This window comes from Hippocampus comes, unplaced genomic scaffold (assembly GCF_001891065.2).
Source record: "Hippocampus comes isolate QL1 unplaced genomic scaffold, H_comes_QL1_v1.1 scaffold92, whole genome shotgun sequence".
In the NCBI taxonomy this organism is placed as follows: domain Eukaryota; kingdom Metazoa; phylum Chordata; class Actinopteri; order Syngnathiformes; family Syngnathidae; genus Hippocampus; species Hippocampus comes.
The window spans coordinates 1,262,610-1,281,312 of NW_017805379.1; the positions used below are offsets into that span (position 1 = coordinate 1,262,610).

An 18,703-nucleotide genomic window follows, 5' to 3' on the forward strand; every position below is an offset into this window, starting at 1 on the left:
TAGTTTTTTCCTCACTAGGGGGCGCCCTTTTTCCTGAGAGGTCATTTAGTACACCCCCCGCCCCCGCCCACTTTTGACCTCCAAAAAAGGTGTGTGAGAGCAGCTGTGCTAAGAATAACTTCGTGGGGGTAAAGTTACCTCGTCGTGTTATGTTCCGTGTATTACCCTGTCCAAAAATCACGCGCCCCCACCCGCATCCCGCTCCCCTCGGTCACTGCCTCTGCACTGGCAGCTCCACATGCACCCGTAAACCGCACTTGTTTATGTTTTTATTCATCTTTTTTTAAAGAAGTGATCAACTATGGAATAACTGACTTAACCTGACTTGATTTGTGCCAAAATCAAAAGGATTTGAACCGAAGGAATTGATCAATATGGCTGACGGTAAGTTTGATTGACATGAATTATATGTGAGTCTTCTGAGCCCTTAGCAAACGGTTACATTATTTAAAATGCACAAAATGACTTCATGAATCATACTTATCCACGTATGGCGACAAGACTAGTTCGAGTCACTTTTTATTTAATAGGAAATCGCCCAAATAACAACAACTGAATGTATTTCGGTCATGTATGTTCGTGAAATAAGGTGGTAAAAGTCCATGAAAATGAGCAGAATGTGTTTTTGTACACAGCTAAATGACATTGAAGTTCTGGGCTCTCCGCAGGCTATTTCTGCCCATCTCCCAACTGTCTCATTTTCTAATTTCCAAATCCAGCTCTTTAAATAGATTAGTAACGCACTGTTTACGTCAAAAGTTGCACTTTTTTGGCTCGACCGTGGCTACTTTTGGCTAATGGAAACCAATGGAAAATACATTTCGTTAGCTTTACAGCATAATCGCCTTTAATGTTTTGAACCTACTGTTAACAAGTCAGTAAAAAAAAAAAAAATACCAATGCACTTAAGAAAGTTGGGTTTTTTTCTTCTTTTTTCCCCAAAACATATGAATATGATTTGGGCAAAAGTGTTACAATAGGCGAGTCGTTTGCCCGATTGCTTAACTTCCCAGCTCGTTTTTTTTCAGACTGGTACCAAACTAAAGAAATAAACAAATAAAAATACCAGTTCACCTGTTAAAAATATATATACTGTATATATATTTTCTTGTTTTTCAAAAACGTTCCAGTTGCTTTACGCTTTTAGGCTAATCGTTAGTGTATTTACAGTAATTACTGAAGTAGTTTTTAACTTAACTGTTTCCAAATCAATATAAAATACCAGTGCATTTGCTAAAAATTGAGGTGTTTGAAAATCAATCACGCAATCTTGATTTTGTAAAAAGAGAACGCTCCCTCTGCTGGCTGTAGAAAGACTACTATTAAAAATATAAAGACAAATGATATTATCGATATATTTTTTTGTTTTTGAGGTTGTCTTCCAAACTGCGTATTGGGCAAACCAACTAGAGGGATTATTGATAATAATGTTGAATGGATGTTTTATACTAATGTCAAGAACTTGTGTTAGTTGAAAACTCTTAGGCAGTAAAATTAAAAACTGAAAAGGATACTAACATCGAGCAAGAGTTATTATTCTTATCATTATTCCATCCATCCATTATCCGAACGTCTTATATTATCATTAAATGGGATTGAAAAGTGGATTTTATAAATGTTTCACAGATATTCATGAACGCAACCGTGACAGTAGAGCATCATCCCTTCGGAGCAAGTGTGTTGAAAGCACTGTTGCTATAAATACAAGCTATCGTATATCGTGAACATTCGCAAAAGGCTAAGTAGCTGCACGACTCTGTCAACTCTGTATTATTTATAACTCTTAAATCATTTTTAGTATCGGGACGAAAGTGATGACTAAATCAATGGATCATCAAGTTCCAAGCCTCAGGGAACTGAGCAAGTTGAAACAAAATAGACCCCTTCATCTTCCGCTATACCCCCCGCCCCCCCCCAAAAAAAAATGGAAGAAAGAAAGAAAAATTGTCCTGATGGATGTTTGTTTAAATGTAGCGTTTACAGAAACGATTGCAGTTTTTTATTTTCTCTACATCAAGGGGCCAAAACTGCCACTGGGTCCCCAGCAGCAGCAACCGCAGCAGCATGTGGCTCAGTTAAGTCCAAAGCAGTGATGGTGCTGAACAAACTACGAGTGTCTGTGGAGCTGCTCATTGCTCTGGCTGCTCTCTTGTGCTGGCTGACGGTGGGCGTGGTCATGTTTGACTTTGTGGAGTACAAGGCAGTACCAGGTGGGTTCTCAATAATAATTCATAACTAGAGCTGCGAGTAAAATTGGACATCCCCCACCCCCAGACATGTTTATAATATCGAAACTGGCTCGATTAGTGTGCAAAAGTTTGGTGATTTTTTTTATAGATATACTGTGTATATATATCCTATATGTCTTGAATGAACTGAAAATTCACACGGAATGATCTGAATCGAGAAACGGTGGAAGTTGTAGTAGAAAACCAAGCCAAAGATAAAACAAGATATTTTGAGCATGCTTTTTTAAACTTGGTTCGCTTGTGACGTCCAGACATCCAGCACATCATGTCCGACCCGCTCCAAGCTGCGTATGACGCTGCGGATGAAGTGTCCAATCTCGTCAGCAAGTTCCAAGGTGACCTAATAGCTTAGCATTGGCATTAACAGCGTGACCTGCCAGACTTGTGACTTTTCTGTTCCTTCCTAGAATGTGCGCCCGACTTAAGCGACCCCATGTCTGCAGCCACCTACGCGCTGGATGAAATAGCCCAAGCCAAAGACAAATTTGTGCAACATTTCTCAGACGAGAATGGTACAGAACCACAGACGTTAATCCTGAATTCAAGTTTGAAAATCTCTCTTCTCTCTCTTCTCGGATGCAGATGTCTTCTACCTGAGCTACGTGGATCCGGTGGTGATAGGCAGAGGACTTTTCCATTCCACCAATGACTTTGTGTGCGGGATGGCGGCGTCCCTCAGGGACACGTTTTGTGCCGCTCTGGACGCCGTGTTATATTCTGCAGCACATTTAAGTCAAGGTTGGTCAACTACTCTTAACAAATGCAGATAGTGTATTGGCGCCGTGTCTCGGGATTGTTCTGACGTGCTGTGATGTATTCCCCTTTATAGGTCAAATCAAACTTGTACACCCCCCCCTCCCCCCCTCATAAAATGATTGTTGCACAAGACAACACTTCAAGGTCATTTTATGTTGATTTGCAAGTCTACTTTAACTCTTTCACTCGTTTATTTTTGACGATGCCTGCTGAGCCTTCCTGATGCAGTATGTCAGAGGATCTCGGGTTATGTAGAGACGATTCGGAGACGTTCCAATCAACTCTGACATTTGGTGGCTGGCTCCACAGTGTTGCGTCCGGGAGCAATCGACCTGAGCTTCATGGATCCGCTTCCGTGGTGTCGAGGACTGTTTTCCTGCACCAGAGACTTTGTTTGCGGCCTGCTGGGCTCCATTCAGCAGTACTGCTGTGGCATCTTGGACTCTGCTCTGGATCTCGTTGAAGGTATTTTTGTATTTCTTGCCAGACTGTAAATGCCTGCTTGAGATAAACACCTTAATGTTTTCCCCCGGAAAAACAAACACCTTCCTCAAGTAAACGTCACAATTTGGACCCCAGACAAATGAACGCCTCGCGTTCTCCTAGGCCAGCAAATGCCTCGGTTTTATGCATTAGGCCTTATTTTCATCGTGGCGAAATAAACACCTCTCTCAAATAAATCCGTCACTTTTCTCCAGACAAATAAACAGCTCCATTAAATCAACACCTCCACTTTTCCCGAGACAATCTTGCTGCTGAAGGCTGTAAATTTCCCCAGTGTGGGACAAATAAAGGATATCTTATCTTATCTTACCTTATCTTAAATCAATGTCTCCCTCCAATAAATGCCTCTCTTTTGCCCCTGACAAATCAAATGCAGACCTGAAATCAAAGTTTTGCGATCATCCTTACCACCTATCAAAACAACACCTCTTGAGCCTTCCTGATGCAGAATGAGAGATGATCTCAGGTTATGTAGAGACAATTCGGGGATGTCCCTGTCAACTCTGACGTTTGGTGGGTTGGCTCCGCAGTGTTGCGTCCAGGAGCAATCGACCTGAGCTTCATGGATCCGCTTCCGTGGTGTCGAGGACTGGTTTCCTGCACCAACGATTTTGTTTGCGGCTTGCTGGGCTCCATTCAACAGTTCTGCTGTGGCATCATGGATTCTGCTCTGGATCTCGTTGAAGGTATTGTTGTATTTCTTGCCAAACTGTAAATGCCTCCCACCTCATGTTTTCTCCCCCGAAATACAAACACCTTCCTCAAGGTAAACCTCTCATTTTGGTCCCCAGACAAATGAACGCCTCGCTTTCCCCTAGACCAGTAAATGCCTCGGTTATATAAATGACACCTAATTTTCATTTCAGCCAAACCTCTATCAAATAAATGCGTCACTTTCCCCTGGAGAAATAAACACCTCACTTTTACCGAGACCAATAAATGTCTCCCTCAAATAAATGCCTCTCTTTTGCCCCTGACAAATCAAATGCAGACCTGAAAGAAAAGTTTTGCTATGATCCATACAAGCCATCAAATCAATACCAGCTGAGCCTATTTGAAACCTGTTGCTAACCAAAACAGCAGAACGTACAGCAGCACATTTCTGGATTTCTGAAAACCTCCTGGTGCTTTATGGGAGATGATCTCGGGTTATGTAGAGACGATTCGGAGACGTTCCCGTCAACTCTGACATTTGGTGGCCCTCTCCACAGTGTTGCGTCCTGGAGCAATCGACCTGAGCTTCATGGATCCGCTTCCGTGGTGTCGAGGACTGTTTTCCTGCACCAGAGACTTTGTTTGCGGCCTGCTGGGCTCCATTCAGCAGTTCTGCTGTGGCATCTTGGACTCCGCGCTGGATCTCATTCAAGGTATTTTTGTAATTCTTAAATTCAAGGTTAGCTGCACCTTAAAAATGTGTCTTGAAATTTGTCAGGATTAATCTGACTCTAGTATATTATTTAGCAGTGAAATGATCTGTGGAAAAGAAAAAAAACAATCTGTAAATTGAAGCTTCATTCAAATCTTGCTTTTTTTTTCCCCTCCTTTCAGACAGCGTCGACCTCAGCTTTTTGGACCCTGCGGCGTTTGGCAGGAATGTCATCAGTGTCACAAACGACACCGTCAATAAAATAACGGTCGGCCTGCAGGAAGCGAAGGCCGTCACCACAGACGTCGTGCTTGATATAGTCAACGGTACGTGCTTCTAGTCCTCAACACGAATAAACTGCGCGTCTGTGATTCGGGAAAGCGCACAGTGAAAGAAAACATTTCCCTGCTATACCTTGAAAAACATCGAGCGCGTCAAAAAAATATTCACAAACATTCATTGTAGCTGTCGGATCGTCAATTTGACATTCTGACAGTGGACAGAAGAAAACAAAAATAAACCCAAGATACTTCCTAGCATGCCTGTAAGAGTTTCTAAAATAGCGTACGGCGATGTAACGAAGGTTACTTGTCTTCTGATTCGCGACTGACTTGTTTGTTTAAACTGCAGTGTAGGTTAGGGGATAGAAATTACACGATTTGAGATTGTGTCGCGTTATCAGGTTTAGTATAGGATCATAATCCCCACATAAAATGTATTCATCCACGTTCTCCCTGAACATTTGCACCTCCACAAGGGGGCGCAAGAAAACCAGTTCAGGCAGCAAATGTATTTCCCCAGTTACTGATCACTTCTGAGTTCTGACTTGCTCTTACTCAGACATCCAGGAAATGGTCTACTTCAGCCCCTCCGCTGCCCTGAACAGGACCGTCGAAATCGTCGCGGAGCAGTACCAAATGCTCGCGGGCGCCATCTACGGGGTCCTGCCCGACGTTGCCTTTGACCCCGTGAAAGTGGTGGAAGACGCCATGCTCCAGCTGACCGACAAGAAGGATCTGTTTGTGGCCTACGTGAGCACCATGATTGTGGGCGAGCAAGGTACAAGTTTTAACTCTTGCGTACTCACCGATATCCAAGTACTTATACCACTCGTACTTTTGAAACACCAAATTTCATTTAATACGATCATTGTGACCAAAGACGATGATTGTTCTTTTTTTTGTTTGTTTGTTTGTTTGTTTGTTTTTTACGCATATATTGCGTCTTGGATGTGTTAAATCGCTGCAGTATAGCGCCATCTACTTGCAAGGAGGACTGACGCAATGTCAGATTTTTATTGATTTAAATATCCATGGCCGGTATCGGCACCCTCTCTGACTACCCGATACCAAAGAAGCAGTTCTAAATATGTAAATGTTTTTTTCTCTTCATAATTAAATATAACTGAACTGAACTTCACAAATGTACTAAAATAAATGAAAAAATTGTAATACGCACTTTTGAGTTGAATACCGTAATTTTCTGACATGCCACTAGAGGGAGTCCATGCACCACCGATGGTACTCAGCCCATTTTGAGAAGCACCGCATTAGATTGTACAGGTGTACCTAATATTGTGGCCGGTACCTGTTCACTGATTGACATTTGTCTTGTTTTCAGCTGAACCAGTTGCTACACCGCCTAAGGATATAATCCATGAAAAAGGTTTTTTTGCTTTGTTTTGGGTTTTTTTTAATACTTGTTATCCAACTGAATCTAAATTGTGAAATTGTATCCCCTGAAACAAATCTGTTGTTGTTTCGCTTGATTTAGATGAAAGTGCAGCACCTCGCTCAGACATACCGATGGTGAGACGCAAAGGTGAGACTCTTATTTTGCTTGTGCATACGCGCCTTATTCAATGATGGCTTACTAAGCTCTCTTTAAAATGCAGGTGAATTTCTACCACCGTATGTAAGAGGTAAGACCATGTTTTTTTGTATTTCTGTTTTTTTTTTTTTTTAATGTCAATACAAAGCGCCTTGGTTTTTTTTTTTTTTGGGGAGTAGGGTTTTGTTTTGTTTTTTTTGTTTTTGTTTTTTTTTATACAGTGAACCCACCTAACTAGAATGCACACAAACATTTCCCCCAATAGGAAATAATGAAAAAAAAAGCCGATGACTTTTGTGGGTGGTGGGAAAGGCATGTGCATAGATAAAGTGGTGGTCAGGCGCCAACCCGTTTGCTCTGGATCAGAAAAAGGCCCTTTGCCTTGTGCCCATTTTGCTTCTTGATTCTTCAGTATCCAAGCACGACGCGGGAGATGCATGTGCAAGCATGTGCCTGCGTAGCGTTTTCTCACACGCATTCCCCTTTCCTCCCACGTTTTAAAAAAAAAAAAAAAAACCAAACAAAACAAAATCCACATTTGTTTGAAGTCCCTGAAATCGAATGAGGATAAGCACTGTGCCAAATGCATGCATGGACTTTGGAGGTTTCGCTGCATTGTATGCATGCAAAGAATATTTGTATCGATTGATTACCTTTGAACAATGGTTCAAATAAAGTGTCTCGTTTTTATGCGTGTGTTTGTTTTGTGTGTACACCAAACTTAACAGTTAAAAAAGGTACTGGGGGGCAGGGGGGGTCCTCAGGTTGACAATGTTCGATTCATGGGTGTCGACTACACTGCACTTGGGTTTACATCGCTGCCATCGGAACGGAACCGAGGACCCCTTGTAATTGGTGCCCAAAAAAATGCACGTTGCCCTTTGATCGTCACAACAAAACAACATGAACATGGAACCAAATACGCACCAGAACTGTATACTGTACATATTCGGTGTCGCATCTCACAAAAGCGAGTACACGGTTGACATTTTTGTCAATATTTTCTTACATCCCTTCAAGGGACGACACTGAGGAAATGACACTTTGCGACAATGTAAACTAGTCGGCGTACAGCTTGTATTGTCGTGTCAATTTGCTGTCCTCTCAAAATAACTCAATAATAATTTTTGATTTCTTCAAAAAAAAAGTGATTCTACATCTCTTTGTGAAAATGCCCCAATTGGGATCGATTTTCCCATTTTGCCATTTTCCCTCCTCGGCGCCATATGCATCGTTGGTGTTCCAAAGTTGAATGGGGAGCCGGTGTGTTAAATTTGGTTCATGTTCCTCATCATGTCAAACTTGTTTTTCGTAAACTTTGGAAGCGCTGCACTCCGCTTGTCCGAGCATCTGATGTACGACAGACAGCTTGCCTCTGCCGCGCTGTGTTTGTACGCAATTCTCGCAACCTTATTCCCACGTGACACTAATTGTAAGCACGTTGATGTGTGGAATAAACAACGCGAGTGTGTGTCTCATTCCACCTCATCCCACCCGGAAACGTAAATGTGGATTGTGTCTGATAAATGGCGACGTTACGAGCTGATGGCGCGGTTGCAGAGGACATGGTGATGATGCGCGCGGCTCAAGACCACCAAGAAGGCAAAAAAGCAACCGAGCAGGACAAGGGTATTCATGCTTTCAACACTTTTACGGTGCAGCCAGAAAGTATTTACGGCGCTTCACTGTTTACACACACACACAAAGGCGCGCTAATGCTGCAAAATGTGTGTGTGTGTGGGGGGGATGAACCACTGGTGAATACTTTCTGGATGCACTGGAGAACATAATGATGACGAAGAGAGATTTAAATGTGTCGCTATCGCATCACTAGTGGAACACGTCCGCCCAGGAGCGCCACTGGACACCCAGGAAGAGGAGGAAGAGGAGGAGGATGAAGATGAAGAGGAATGGCAGCTTCAAGTAAATGGAGAGGAAGAACCAAGAGAGGCCACAGAGGAGAAGATAGAAAGCAGTGATGATGTGGTGAACGAAGAGGAAGGTGTGTCGAAAGTGGAGGAGGAACAGGACGAGAGCGCAGGTGCAGGAGTCCCGTTCATTGGGGAGGAAGAAGAGGAGATCCCTTTTGATGAGAGGGAGGAAGAAAATGAGGAGACGACAACCTCGGATGCTCAGGCTCAGGCGGCAACGGAAGATGAGGAGACTCAAACTGGGGGCGAGGGGGAGGAGCGGGATGAAGAAGATGAGGAGCTGACCGCTGTAGTTAAAGAGGAAGAGGAGGACGGGGGGGAAGAAACAAAAACTGTCGATGAAGAAGAGTTGAAAGATGATGATCAGGAGCAAGAAGTGGAGGCAATAACTAAAAATGAGGAGGTGGAAGAGACACCGACCGTAGATGATGAGGCAATTACAACTTTAGCTGATGATGAGGATGAAGATGAGGAGATGGCAACCGTCGATCACCACGAGGAGGAAGAGGAGGAGACGACAACGGATAAGGAAGAGATCACAGTTGACAATGCGGATGAAGACGAGGGAGCAACCGAAGATGATGAGGAGGAGGGCGAAGAAGGTGAGAAAACAACATGGTCCGGTGAAGAGGAGGAGACCCTTCCCATAGATGATCCCGACGAAGAAGAGGACTCCTTCTTCCTCTTAGAGGAGGAGGCCCAAGAGCAAATTCCAACACTGGAGGAGGAGGAGGAGGAGATAACAACAATGGATGAGGTTGATGAAGATGAGAAAACATTCGCTGATGAGGAGGAAGCGACGCTCACCATAGATGACGAGGACGAGAAGACTTCAAGAGTAGACGAGGAGGAAGACGAGCCGTCAACCGTCGATGACGATGATGATGATGATGATGAAGAGGCAAAAACAACCAAAGATGACGAGTTGGAGGACGCCGCAACGGTAGATGATCAGGACGAGGAAGAGGAGAGAACCACAACATTCAATGAGGAGGAGCAAGAGGAGACAACAACTCGAGAGGAGGAAGAGGAGGAAAACGCTGCCGCTGAGGAAGATGACGAAAGACCATTCGATGACAACGAGGAGACAAAAGAGAAGGCGGCACGAGATGAAGATGAGGAGGATGATGAGGAGGAGGGAGCGACATTAGAGGATGAGGATGGGGATGGTGAGGATGAAGACGAGGAGGGGATAACACCAGTTGAGGATGATGATGATGATGATGATGATGATGAGGAGACGGCAACTTGGCAGCCTTTTGTCACGGTTGACGACAACGACGAGGCGGTCGAGGGCAAACCTTTCGAGCGTCGGGATGCCGACCGACGTGACCTTCATCGTGGCAAGAGAGCTGATTTGGATGAAGACAAAGCGCCTGTTCCTCAACGCACGACTGTTCAGAAACATCCCATCAAACGCCACGCAGGTAAAAAAAAAAAAAAGTCATTTCTCATTCCATCTTTGCACATTTTTTTTTTCCTGACTAATCATGAAAACGTTTCCGTGTGGTCAAAGTGATGCTTGCCAATCAATTTGATGACTGTCAATCATAGTCACGATTGTGTTGTTATTGTGCCTTTTGCGTCGCCCCGTCAGCGTTCACCACAGCGAGCCACTTGCATGGTTTGTTGGGGTGTAGTTTTTCACCGGATGCCCTGACTTGATGAAAGCAACCTTTTTTTTTTTTTTTTTTAATGCAGGTTTGGCGCTGGCAGCAACTGCTTATCTGAATTGATCTAATGTTTATTTATGCTGTCCCATATATATTTTTAGATATATTTGTTTTCAGTAAAGGCATTTACACCTGGGACTGACTTGGCTTCTGCTGGTAGTGCCCCCCCGCACCCTCCCCCCCTTCATTTTTGTGCAGCATCACAGCTAAATGCTGCTTCACCATGTTAGGTTTGAACTCTGGGCTCCATTTGTGAGGATAACTCAGAGCCCTACCAGGTTTATATGCCATATATATTAGCATTTCTTTAACGTATTCAGGACCTAAACCATTCAGTGATTTATCGACCAGTAGCAGAACTTCAAAGTCTATTCTATAGCAGACTGAGAGCCAGTGTAAGGTTTTTTTTTTTTGTCATTTTTTTTTTTTCACTATTAGACTTGTAACGAAAAAGAAAGCATGATATTTTGCTTTTGGTGATTAAATTCTCTGTGTTCATTTTATCCGTGCGTGTCTACGTGTGTGTCCGTGCGTGCCTTTGTGTTGATTATTTCAGCTGTCAAACATGCAGCCAAAAAACAGCCGGCACCCGGAAAAGTTCCCATTGTAATTAAAGGTAAAATTGCGATCCCCTTTTTTGATGTATGAATAACAACATATCATAATAACCCAATATAAATTTTTTTTGCATTATTTATACTGAAATATTTATTGTCTTTTGCAGACCTTTTAAAAGAAACAAAAAAAGAAACGAAAACAGATGCCACACACCAAGAATTGCTTACGAACAAAACCAAGGATGAAAAAGTAACAGAGAAGCTCAAAGCCATCATGAAACTCCTTAAGAAAAAGCCAAAAAAAGCCAAAGGTACTGACATTGACCCTCTAAAAGGTCAACTTTATTCATCCAACTGAAAATAAATAATAATGATGTTAATTTTAACGTATCCCTTATTTCAGTTGTTAATCTTCTCTTCCTTTATACTTACATATAGACAATTCAATCTCGCATACCTAATCACTGTGTGTCCCTTTTAAAAGAACCCGTGAGAAAGAAGCCACCGAAGGAGCTGTTGCAAGTTGGAGTAAAGGCCACCGAAAACATAACGATTGCAAAGAAGCCCTTGATGGTGAAGCTTTCCAAAGTTAAAATGGCAAAGATGGCTGAGGAATCAAAGAAAGATGCCGGGAAACTTGCCAAAGAGGAGAAAAAAGAGAAGGGACCTCGAACTGAAAAGCTCACAAAGCATTTTCCAAAACAAGAAATAAAAGATGAGATATTACACAAGAGGGCAATCCCCAAAGCTCTCAAAGTAGTCACGGGTTTGTCTGGAAAAGAAGAGAAAGAGGTCAAAGAACCTACAAAAGCAAAGAAACCTCCAAAAGAAGTTAAAGAACCTTTTACAAAAGAATTAGAATCCAAGAAACCTCATAAAGAAGTCAAGGAACCTTCTCAAGAGGCCAAGAAACCTCATAAAGAAGTCAAAGAACCTTTCAGGATTAAGAAGGAAATGAAGAAACCTCACAAAGCCGAGAAGGAGGTCAACGCAACTTGTACAGAAGACAAAAAACCTCAGAAAGAACGGGAAACTTGCCAAAGAGGAGAAAAAAGAGAAGGGACCTCGAACTGAAAAGCTCACAAAGCATTTTCCAAAACAAGAAATAAAAGATGAGATATTACACAAGAGGGCAATCCCCAAAGCTCTCAAAGTAGTCACGGGTTTGTCTGGAAAAGAAGAGAAAGAGGTCAAAGAACCTACAAAAGCAAAGAAACCTCCAAAAGAAGTTAAAGAACCTTTTACAAAAGAATTAGAAGCCAAGAAACCTCATAAAGAAGTCAAAGAACCTTTCAGGATTAAGAAGGAAATGAAGAAACCTCACAAAGCCGAGAAGGAGGTCAACGCAACTTGTACAGAAGACAAAAAACCTCAGAAAGAAGTGAAGGAGGTCAAAGAAACTCTGGAGGTAGTCAAGAAACCGTATAAACAAAAGAAAGAAGTCAAAGAACCCATGGAGGTAGTCAGGAAACCACAGAGAGAAGAGAAAGAAGTCAAAGAACCATCAAAGGAAGCCAAGAAACCTCCAAAGGAGGAGGTGGGGGTCAAAATACTTTCTGGAGAAGAGAAGGAAGTCAAAAGATCTCAAAAAGAAGAGAAACGTGTCAAAGAAACTTTAAGGGATACAGAGAAACTGCCAAAAGAAATTGACGAACCTTCAAAAGAACTCAAGAGATCTCCAAAAGAAGTCAAAGAGCCACCTAGAAAATAGAAGGCGTTCAAGAAAGAATAGAAAGAACATTCTTAAGAAGCCAAGAAAGTTCTTAAAGAAGAGGAAGCTGTCAAAGAAACTTCTAGAGAAGAGAAGGAAGTTGGAAAACATCAGAAAGATGATACAGAGGTCAAAGTCACTTCAAAGCAAGTCAGGAAGGCGCAGAAGCAAGACAAGGAGGTCAAAGATCCTTCTAAGGAAGTCAAGAAACCTTCTACAGAAGTCAAAGTACCTTCAGGAAAAGAGAAGGAGACGGCGCAGAAGCAAGACAAGGAGGTCAAAGAACCTTCTAAGAAAGCTAAGAAACCTTTGAAAGAAGAGAGAGAAGTCAAAGATCCTTCTAAGGAAGTCAAGAAACCTACAGAAGTCAAAGTACCTTCAGGAAAAGAGAAGGAACCTGTAAAACCTCCGAAAAAAGTCAAAGAACCTTACGAGGAAGCCAAGAAACCTCGGACAGAAGACAAAGACATCAAAGTACCTTCCAAGGAAATCAAGAAACCTCCAAAAGAACTCAAAGAACTTTCTAGCAAAGAGAAGGAAGTTAGGAAACCGAAGAAAGAAGAGAAGATGGTCCAAGAATCGGCAAAGGAAGAGATGGAAGAAAAAGTAAAGGAGGACAATGTTGAGCTGAGCAAACCTTCCAAAGAACAAAAGTCTGTGGAACCACTCAACGAAGACGTTGAAAATCTACCCAGAGAGAAACTTCACAGAAAATTGAGAACTGTCAATGCGTTACTCAAAGAAGTACAAGAGAAACCACTGAGAGAAGGCAAAGAAGACAAGAGGCGTCCTCAAGAAGAAGGTGACAAAGCTCTCAAAATGGTGAGTGCAGTCAAGGAACATCCCAAGGAAGTTCAGAAACCGGCTTTGGAGGAGCAAGAAACCAAGAGACCCATCAAAAAAGTTACGAAACCACTCGTGGAGAAGAAAGAAATCAAGAAATCCATCAAAGTAGACAGCGGAGCAAATGTGTCTTCTGAGAAACCACATGAAGATGGGTCCAAAATCCAAGTCAGGAGGGAGCCTGCTGAAAGACTTTTCAAAGTCCAGAAACAAGTTTCAGAAGGAAAACAAGCTACCACAGATGAGTTGAAAGAAAAAAGACCTCGTGAAAAAGTGTTGGTCTTCAGGAGAACTTCCAAAGACTGCGTGGAAGCTCTCAAAGAAACACACAAGGAGCTTAGCAATCAAACAGAAGAACTCAAGAAGTCTCCAAAAGAGGAAAAGGAACCCAAGAAACGTCTCACAGAAGAGCTCCAGAAACAAAAGGTACAAGAGTCCACGGCCACCACGCCGCAGAAAGAGGAGCGAAAGAGACCACGTGCAGAACAGGAAGTCATAAAAGAGGAGAAGGACATCATGGGATCTCTCAGGAAACAGGCAACCGGAATGCAGAAAGACCTCGTGAAAACATCTCCAGAGGAAAAACCCTCTGAGAAAAAAGAAAAGCAAAAGGGGAAGATTCCACTTCAAGAAGAATTCGATGAATCTCTGAGAGAAGAGAAATCCGTCACCGTGTCCCTCAAAAAAGAGAGAAAGCTCCTCAAACTGAGTGAAGAAGAAAAAGACATACAGAAACTTTCACAAGAAGTCCCAGATGAAAGTCAAGTCCCTGAGGAGGACGAGGGAAAGAAACCTCCCAAAGTAGAGCACAAGATATCGCCTAAAGTCGACACCAGGAGATCTTTAAGCGAGGAGATGGAAGTCAAAAGATCGATCCGAAGACAGACTCAGCTCCAGAAACCAACCAGAATGGAGAAGGAACCCAAGAAAACACCCCAACAAGTCCCTGAAGAGAGTAAACCCCTTGAAGTGAAAGAGGAGGAGATTCCGCCCAAAGAACCACTTGAAGAAACAAAGACACATGCCAAAGTAGAGCTTGAAGAGAAGAAACTTCCCAAGAAAGAGAAACAAACCCAAGTGGCAGATAAAACAGAAATTAGGAAATCATCAAAGGATCTTCAGCTCTCCGTGAAGGACAAGGAGCTGACAAAATCTCCCAAGAAGGCAAAACCTGAAGACATCATTTACAGTGAACTCACGAAGGCCTCCAAGCAAAAACTGAAGGAACCCTCGAAAGAACTTTCGAAACGCTTCAAGAAGGAACCACAAAAGTCGTCCGGGGTGCTCTCGAAAGCCACCACTGAAGACGCTTCGAAAGTGGACAAAAAAGTCAAGAAGACTTTGAAAGAAGGACCCGCGCTGACAGGTACATCCTGGTTAGGAAACATCTGGACAATGGGAAAATTAAACTACCGTATTTTCCGCACTATAAGGCACACTTAGAAGCATTACATTTTATCAAAAACCGAAAGTGCGCCTTCTTTATGGATCAATATTCTGATTTCTTGGACGTAGTATTTTATTCTATGTATTTATTATGTAAAGCGCTTTATTACAGCCACAGCGGTTGTGAAAGGCCTTTATCAGTAAAGCTGTATTGTATTGCATTGTATTGTATTGTATTCCGTTTAGCGTAACTCCATCTAGTGGATGCACAACTTAACCGCAGCCAATATTGTAGCTTCCATTCTATGCGCCATATAATGCGGTGCGCCTTATATATGAAAACAGTTTTAAAATAGGCCACTTATTGAAGGTGCGCCTTATACTCCGAAGCGCCATACAGTGCAGAAAATACGGTATGTTAAAAGAAAAGATACAGGGTTGGATTCTGTTCTCCCCATGCCTGCGTGGGTTTTCTCTGGGTACTCCGGTTTTATCCCACATTCCTAAAACATGCATGGTGGGTTGATTGGGTACTCCAAATTGTCCCTAAGTATGATTGTGAGCGCGAATGGTTGTTTGTCAATGTATGCCCTGCGATTGGTTGGCAACCGGTTCAGGGTGTCCCCAGCCTCCTGCCAGAAGACAGCTGGGATAGGCTACAGCACACCCGCGACCCTCGTAGGGATAAAGAGGATCAGAAAATGGATGGATAAGCGAAAAGACAAATACAACGGTGCCGCGAAATACTATTCTCCCAACTTGTAGTTTTTTTTGTTTTTTATTTTTTTAGATATGAGCCTGAACGTTTGCTTTTCCTTTTCAGCCGATGTCTCCCAGAGACCTCCCAGGTTGCTGAGAGTCACCAAAAAGCAAATAGCCCCAGTCCTTAAAAAAGAACACGCGAATGTGACAAAAGAAGGTAAGTCTAAACTATCTTTTTCCGACCATGTGCAGTAGTTTTTTTTTTTGTGTATTAATGTTTTGCGATTTTAGATGCCCCGAATGCTCACGAGGCCAAACCAGAAGCTACCAAAAAAGGTATTTGCATGTCATCGTCGTGCGTGCCAGCCATCCACACCTACATCTGCCCTGATGCCCATCCCGGAACGCACTCAAAGCCTTTATCTAACTGAGCAAATTTTACGTCTTATCTGTTGTGCTTTTTGACAGCTACTCCAAAGGAAAAAGCTAAAGCAGTCAAGAAAATAGGTGAGGCTTCCCTTAATCCTTAAATAAATTAAACTGTTAAGCCATTTTGTCTTCTTTAAAAAAAAAAAAAAAAATTGTTTCATGTGTTGCCAGAACAAAAAGATCCTGCAAAAAACACTTCTCTGCTGAAGGAGAGAGTTAAAATAGTGCCAATGAAGAAAGGTCATTTCTTTTTTATTTTCTTTTAAATTCATGTGACCGATTTCCTTCATTTGTTCACTAATACGAATGTTTCTTTCAGTTATCACGAGGCCAGTAAAGAAAGTCCAGGAGACCCCTGCAAAGACACGTATGCCATTTTTATTATTATGGTCTACCTTAATATTAATAATAACATGATTTTTTTTTTTTTTTTTTTTTTTAAGATGCTGGACTTCATACAAAACCGAGTGCGGCTCTCAAAGGTAATATTCTTTTTAATGCAGTCGTTCATGGTAATAAAATATGAATTTTTTTTTGTTTGTTTGTTTTTGCTGTTTGCAGAAGCAGGCCTTGCTCCTAAAAATATGTCTGTTGCTGGAGAGAAAGTGAAAGTGGTTCCACTCAAGAAAGGTGCACTTTGGATTGTTTGAACAGGATGGTGTCATTTTAACAGAATAATCTGATTACTATTATTGTTATTATTATTATTATTATTATTATTTATGTTCATAGAAGCTGTTGTCAGGGAGAGGAGGATTGTGAAAGCTAAAGGTTGGTTTCTTCCAGTTTGAACGTTTTTACTTTAATTCATGACAGAGGCTAACTCGTGCATAAGCATTCAACGCTTGTCTCTTTTATTAATAATATACATAGATTTTTTTTTTTAAATGTCTGTCCCAGGCGACAAGACTGAAACAAAGAAAAAAGTCACATCGCTCCTCAAGACGAAAGGTAGATTTAATTTTGCATCCGAACGTTATCGTTCATACTTCCCGGTGACAAAAAAAAAACAAAAATGTCGTTGGGATTTTATTTTTATTTTTTATGATTTATTTATTTATTTTTACCAGCAGAGCAGGAGACCTCCAAAGAAAACCAAAAGCCCTCAGCAGAGACAAAAGGTAAGGTGCTGCATTCGAGGCCATATGTCATTTTCATCACCGAGATTGTTCCTTTTTTTTTTTTTTTAAATTACATTTCATTGTATTTTATTTTTTTGTCATGTCATTATTATAATAATTATAATAATGATAATAATTATTATTATTATACATTTTATTGTATCTAAATTGTAAAGTCATTATTTCTTTTTTGTTTTAATAACTTTCAGAAATTTCTATGACATTATAATAAATGACAAAATCCTAATTGCATTTTATTTAGCTTTTTTGGTCACTTGATTTCACACACATGATTTCACATGATTTTTTTTTATTTTTTAATTTGCCTTTTAGCGACCCTTTTTTTGCGTAATAAGTAAATAAGTACAAGTTGCTATTAATTAATCGTATATTTCAATAGATGAGTGCGCACGCATAATGTCTCTCTTTTGTGCTTAGAAAAAGCCGCGGAGAAGAAGGCGGCAAAAGGCAACCTGCCGAAAGGTACCAACCAGTCAGATCAATGCATTATTATATCATAATAATTATTATTATTATTATTGCTCTTGTTCTTACTCATTTTCTACTTGTATTCGCAGAAGACAGAGTTCTGAAAGAGATACAAGAAAAAAGTATGTCGACTTGTTTCAATCAAATGTGATGCTTTCTTATGATTGACTAACTCTTTGATTTCGTTGTAGATAAATCCTCAAAGGAGGAGCAATCAAAAGGTGAACCTCTACTGACAAAATAAAATAATAAAAAAAGAATACGGTGTTTTTAACATCACTCTACTTTCTCAGTGGACTCTGATGACTTTGTTCCGGAAGGTGAGTACGAGATGCATTCGGTGATGTCCATCACGAGACAGCATGTGACGTCATGTGTTATGATGTGACGTCACGTGACCCGAGTGTGCCCTGACTGCGCCCACAGACGAGCTGCCCTACTTCCAGTGTTTCTTCGTGGATGAGGACGAAGCCCAGTTTCCCTTCTTCGCATTCTCGCCGCTGCAGGTCTGAAGTGGACCAGCAGATGGCGCCCATGTTACAGAGCCCAACAACTGAGTGGAGCGAGGGATTGTGGGTAATTCTTGCCATTTGGACAGAGACATTTTAGTTCGCATTTGGTTGAGGTCTCCTACCAATTATGTGCAATCCATGTCATTCCTTGTTTTTTTTAGTAATCTTTTTCAGATTTTTTTTTCGTTTTTTTTTTCCCGCATTTTTTGTTCTTTTATTTTTTTTATTAATTTATGTAGTTATTAATTATTCCTGTTTTGGTTATTTTCTGTATTTTTTTGTTACCTTATTTTTAGTTATTTTATTCATTTTCATTTTTAGTTATTTTCGGCTATTTTCATTTTTATCAATTAACCATCTTCTTTTTGTTTATTAGTTATCTTATTCTATTTTTGATTTAATTTGTTTTGTAGGTAAATTTATGTCATCATTAATTTTTTTCGGTCTGTTGTTTTAGTTTTGTTGTATTTTTTTTTAGTTGATCCATGATGTGGTTACTTTTTAATTATTTTTATTTTATTTGTAGCTTTTAATTTGTTGTTATTTATGTTGATTATATTTTTTTCCCCATTATTTTCAATTATTCTACTAAATTTATCCTATTGGATTGTCTTTATTTCAGTTATTTTATTCACTTTTTAAGG

At 41.1% G+C, this 18,703-nt stretch overlaps 1 protein-coding gene across 1 annotated transcript; it reads left to right on the forward strand.

The window, feature by feature from the left end:
* The first annotated feature begins 141 nt into the window (after positions 1–141).
* On the forward strand, positions 142–18,265 carry LOC109517225 (titin). The gene is made up of 35 exons (XM_019872251.1): positions 142–384; positions 2,019–2,210; positions 2,501–2,584; positions 2,657–2,761; positions 2,832–2,987; positions 3,315–3,470; positions 4,040–4,195; positions 4,721–4,876; positions 5,058–5,201; positions 5,716–5,934; positions 6,496–6,540; positions 6,649–6,696; positions 6,770–6,796; positions 8,260–8,334; positions 8,540–10,063; positions 10,866–10,925; positions 11,034–11,177; positions 11,348–11,850; positions 12,206–12,574; positions 12,614–14,786; positions 15,630–15,725; positions 15,800–15,844; positions 15,977–16,015; positions 16,109–16,177; positions 16,257–16,304; positions 16,381–16,419; positions 16,499–16,567; positions 16,670–16,708; positions 16,838–16,888; positions 17,008–17,058; positions 17,497–17,541; positions 17,637–17,669; positions 17,739–17,768; positions 17,841–17,867; positions 17,974–18,265. The coding sequence occupies exons 1-35, from the start codon at positions 375–377 to the stop codon at positions 18,057–18,059; spliced, it is 7,113 nt and encodes a 2,370-aa protein (XP_019727810.1). The 5' UTR covers positions 142–374; the 3' UTR covers positions 18,060–18,265.
* The last annotated feature ends 438 nt before the right edge of the window (positions 18,266–18,703 follow it).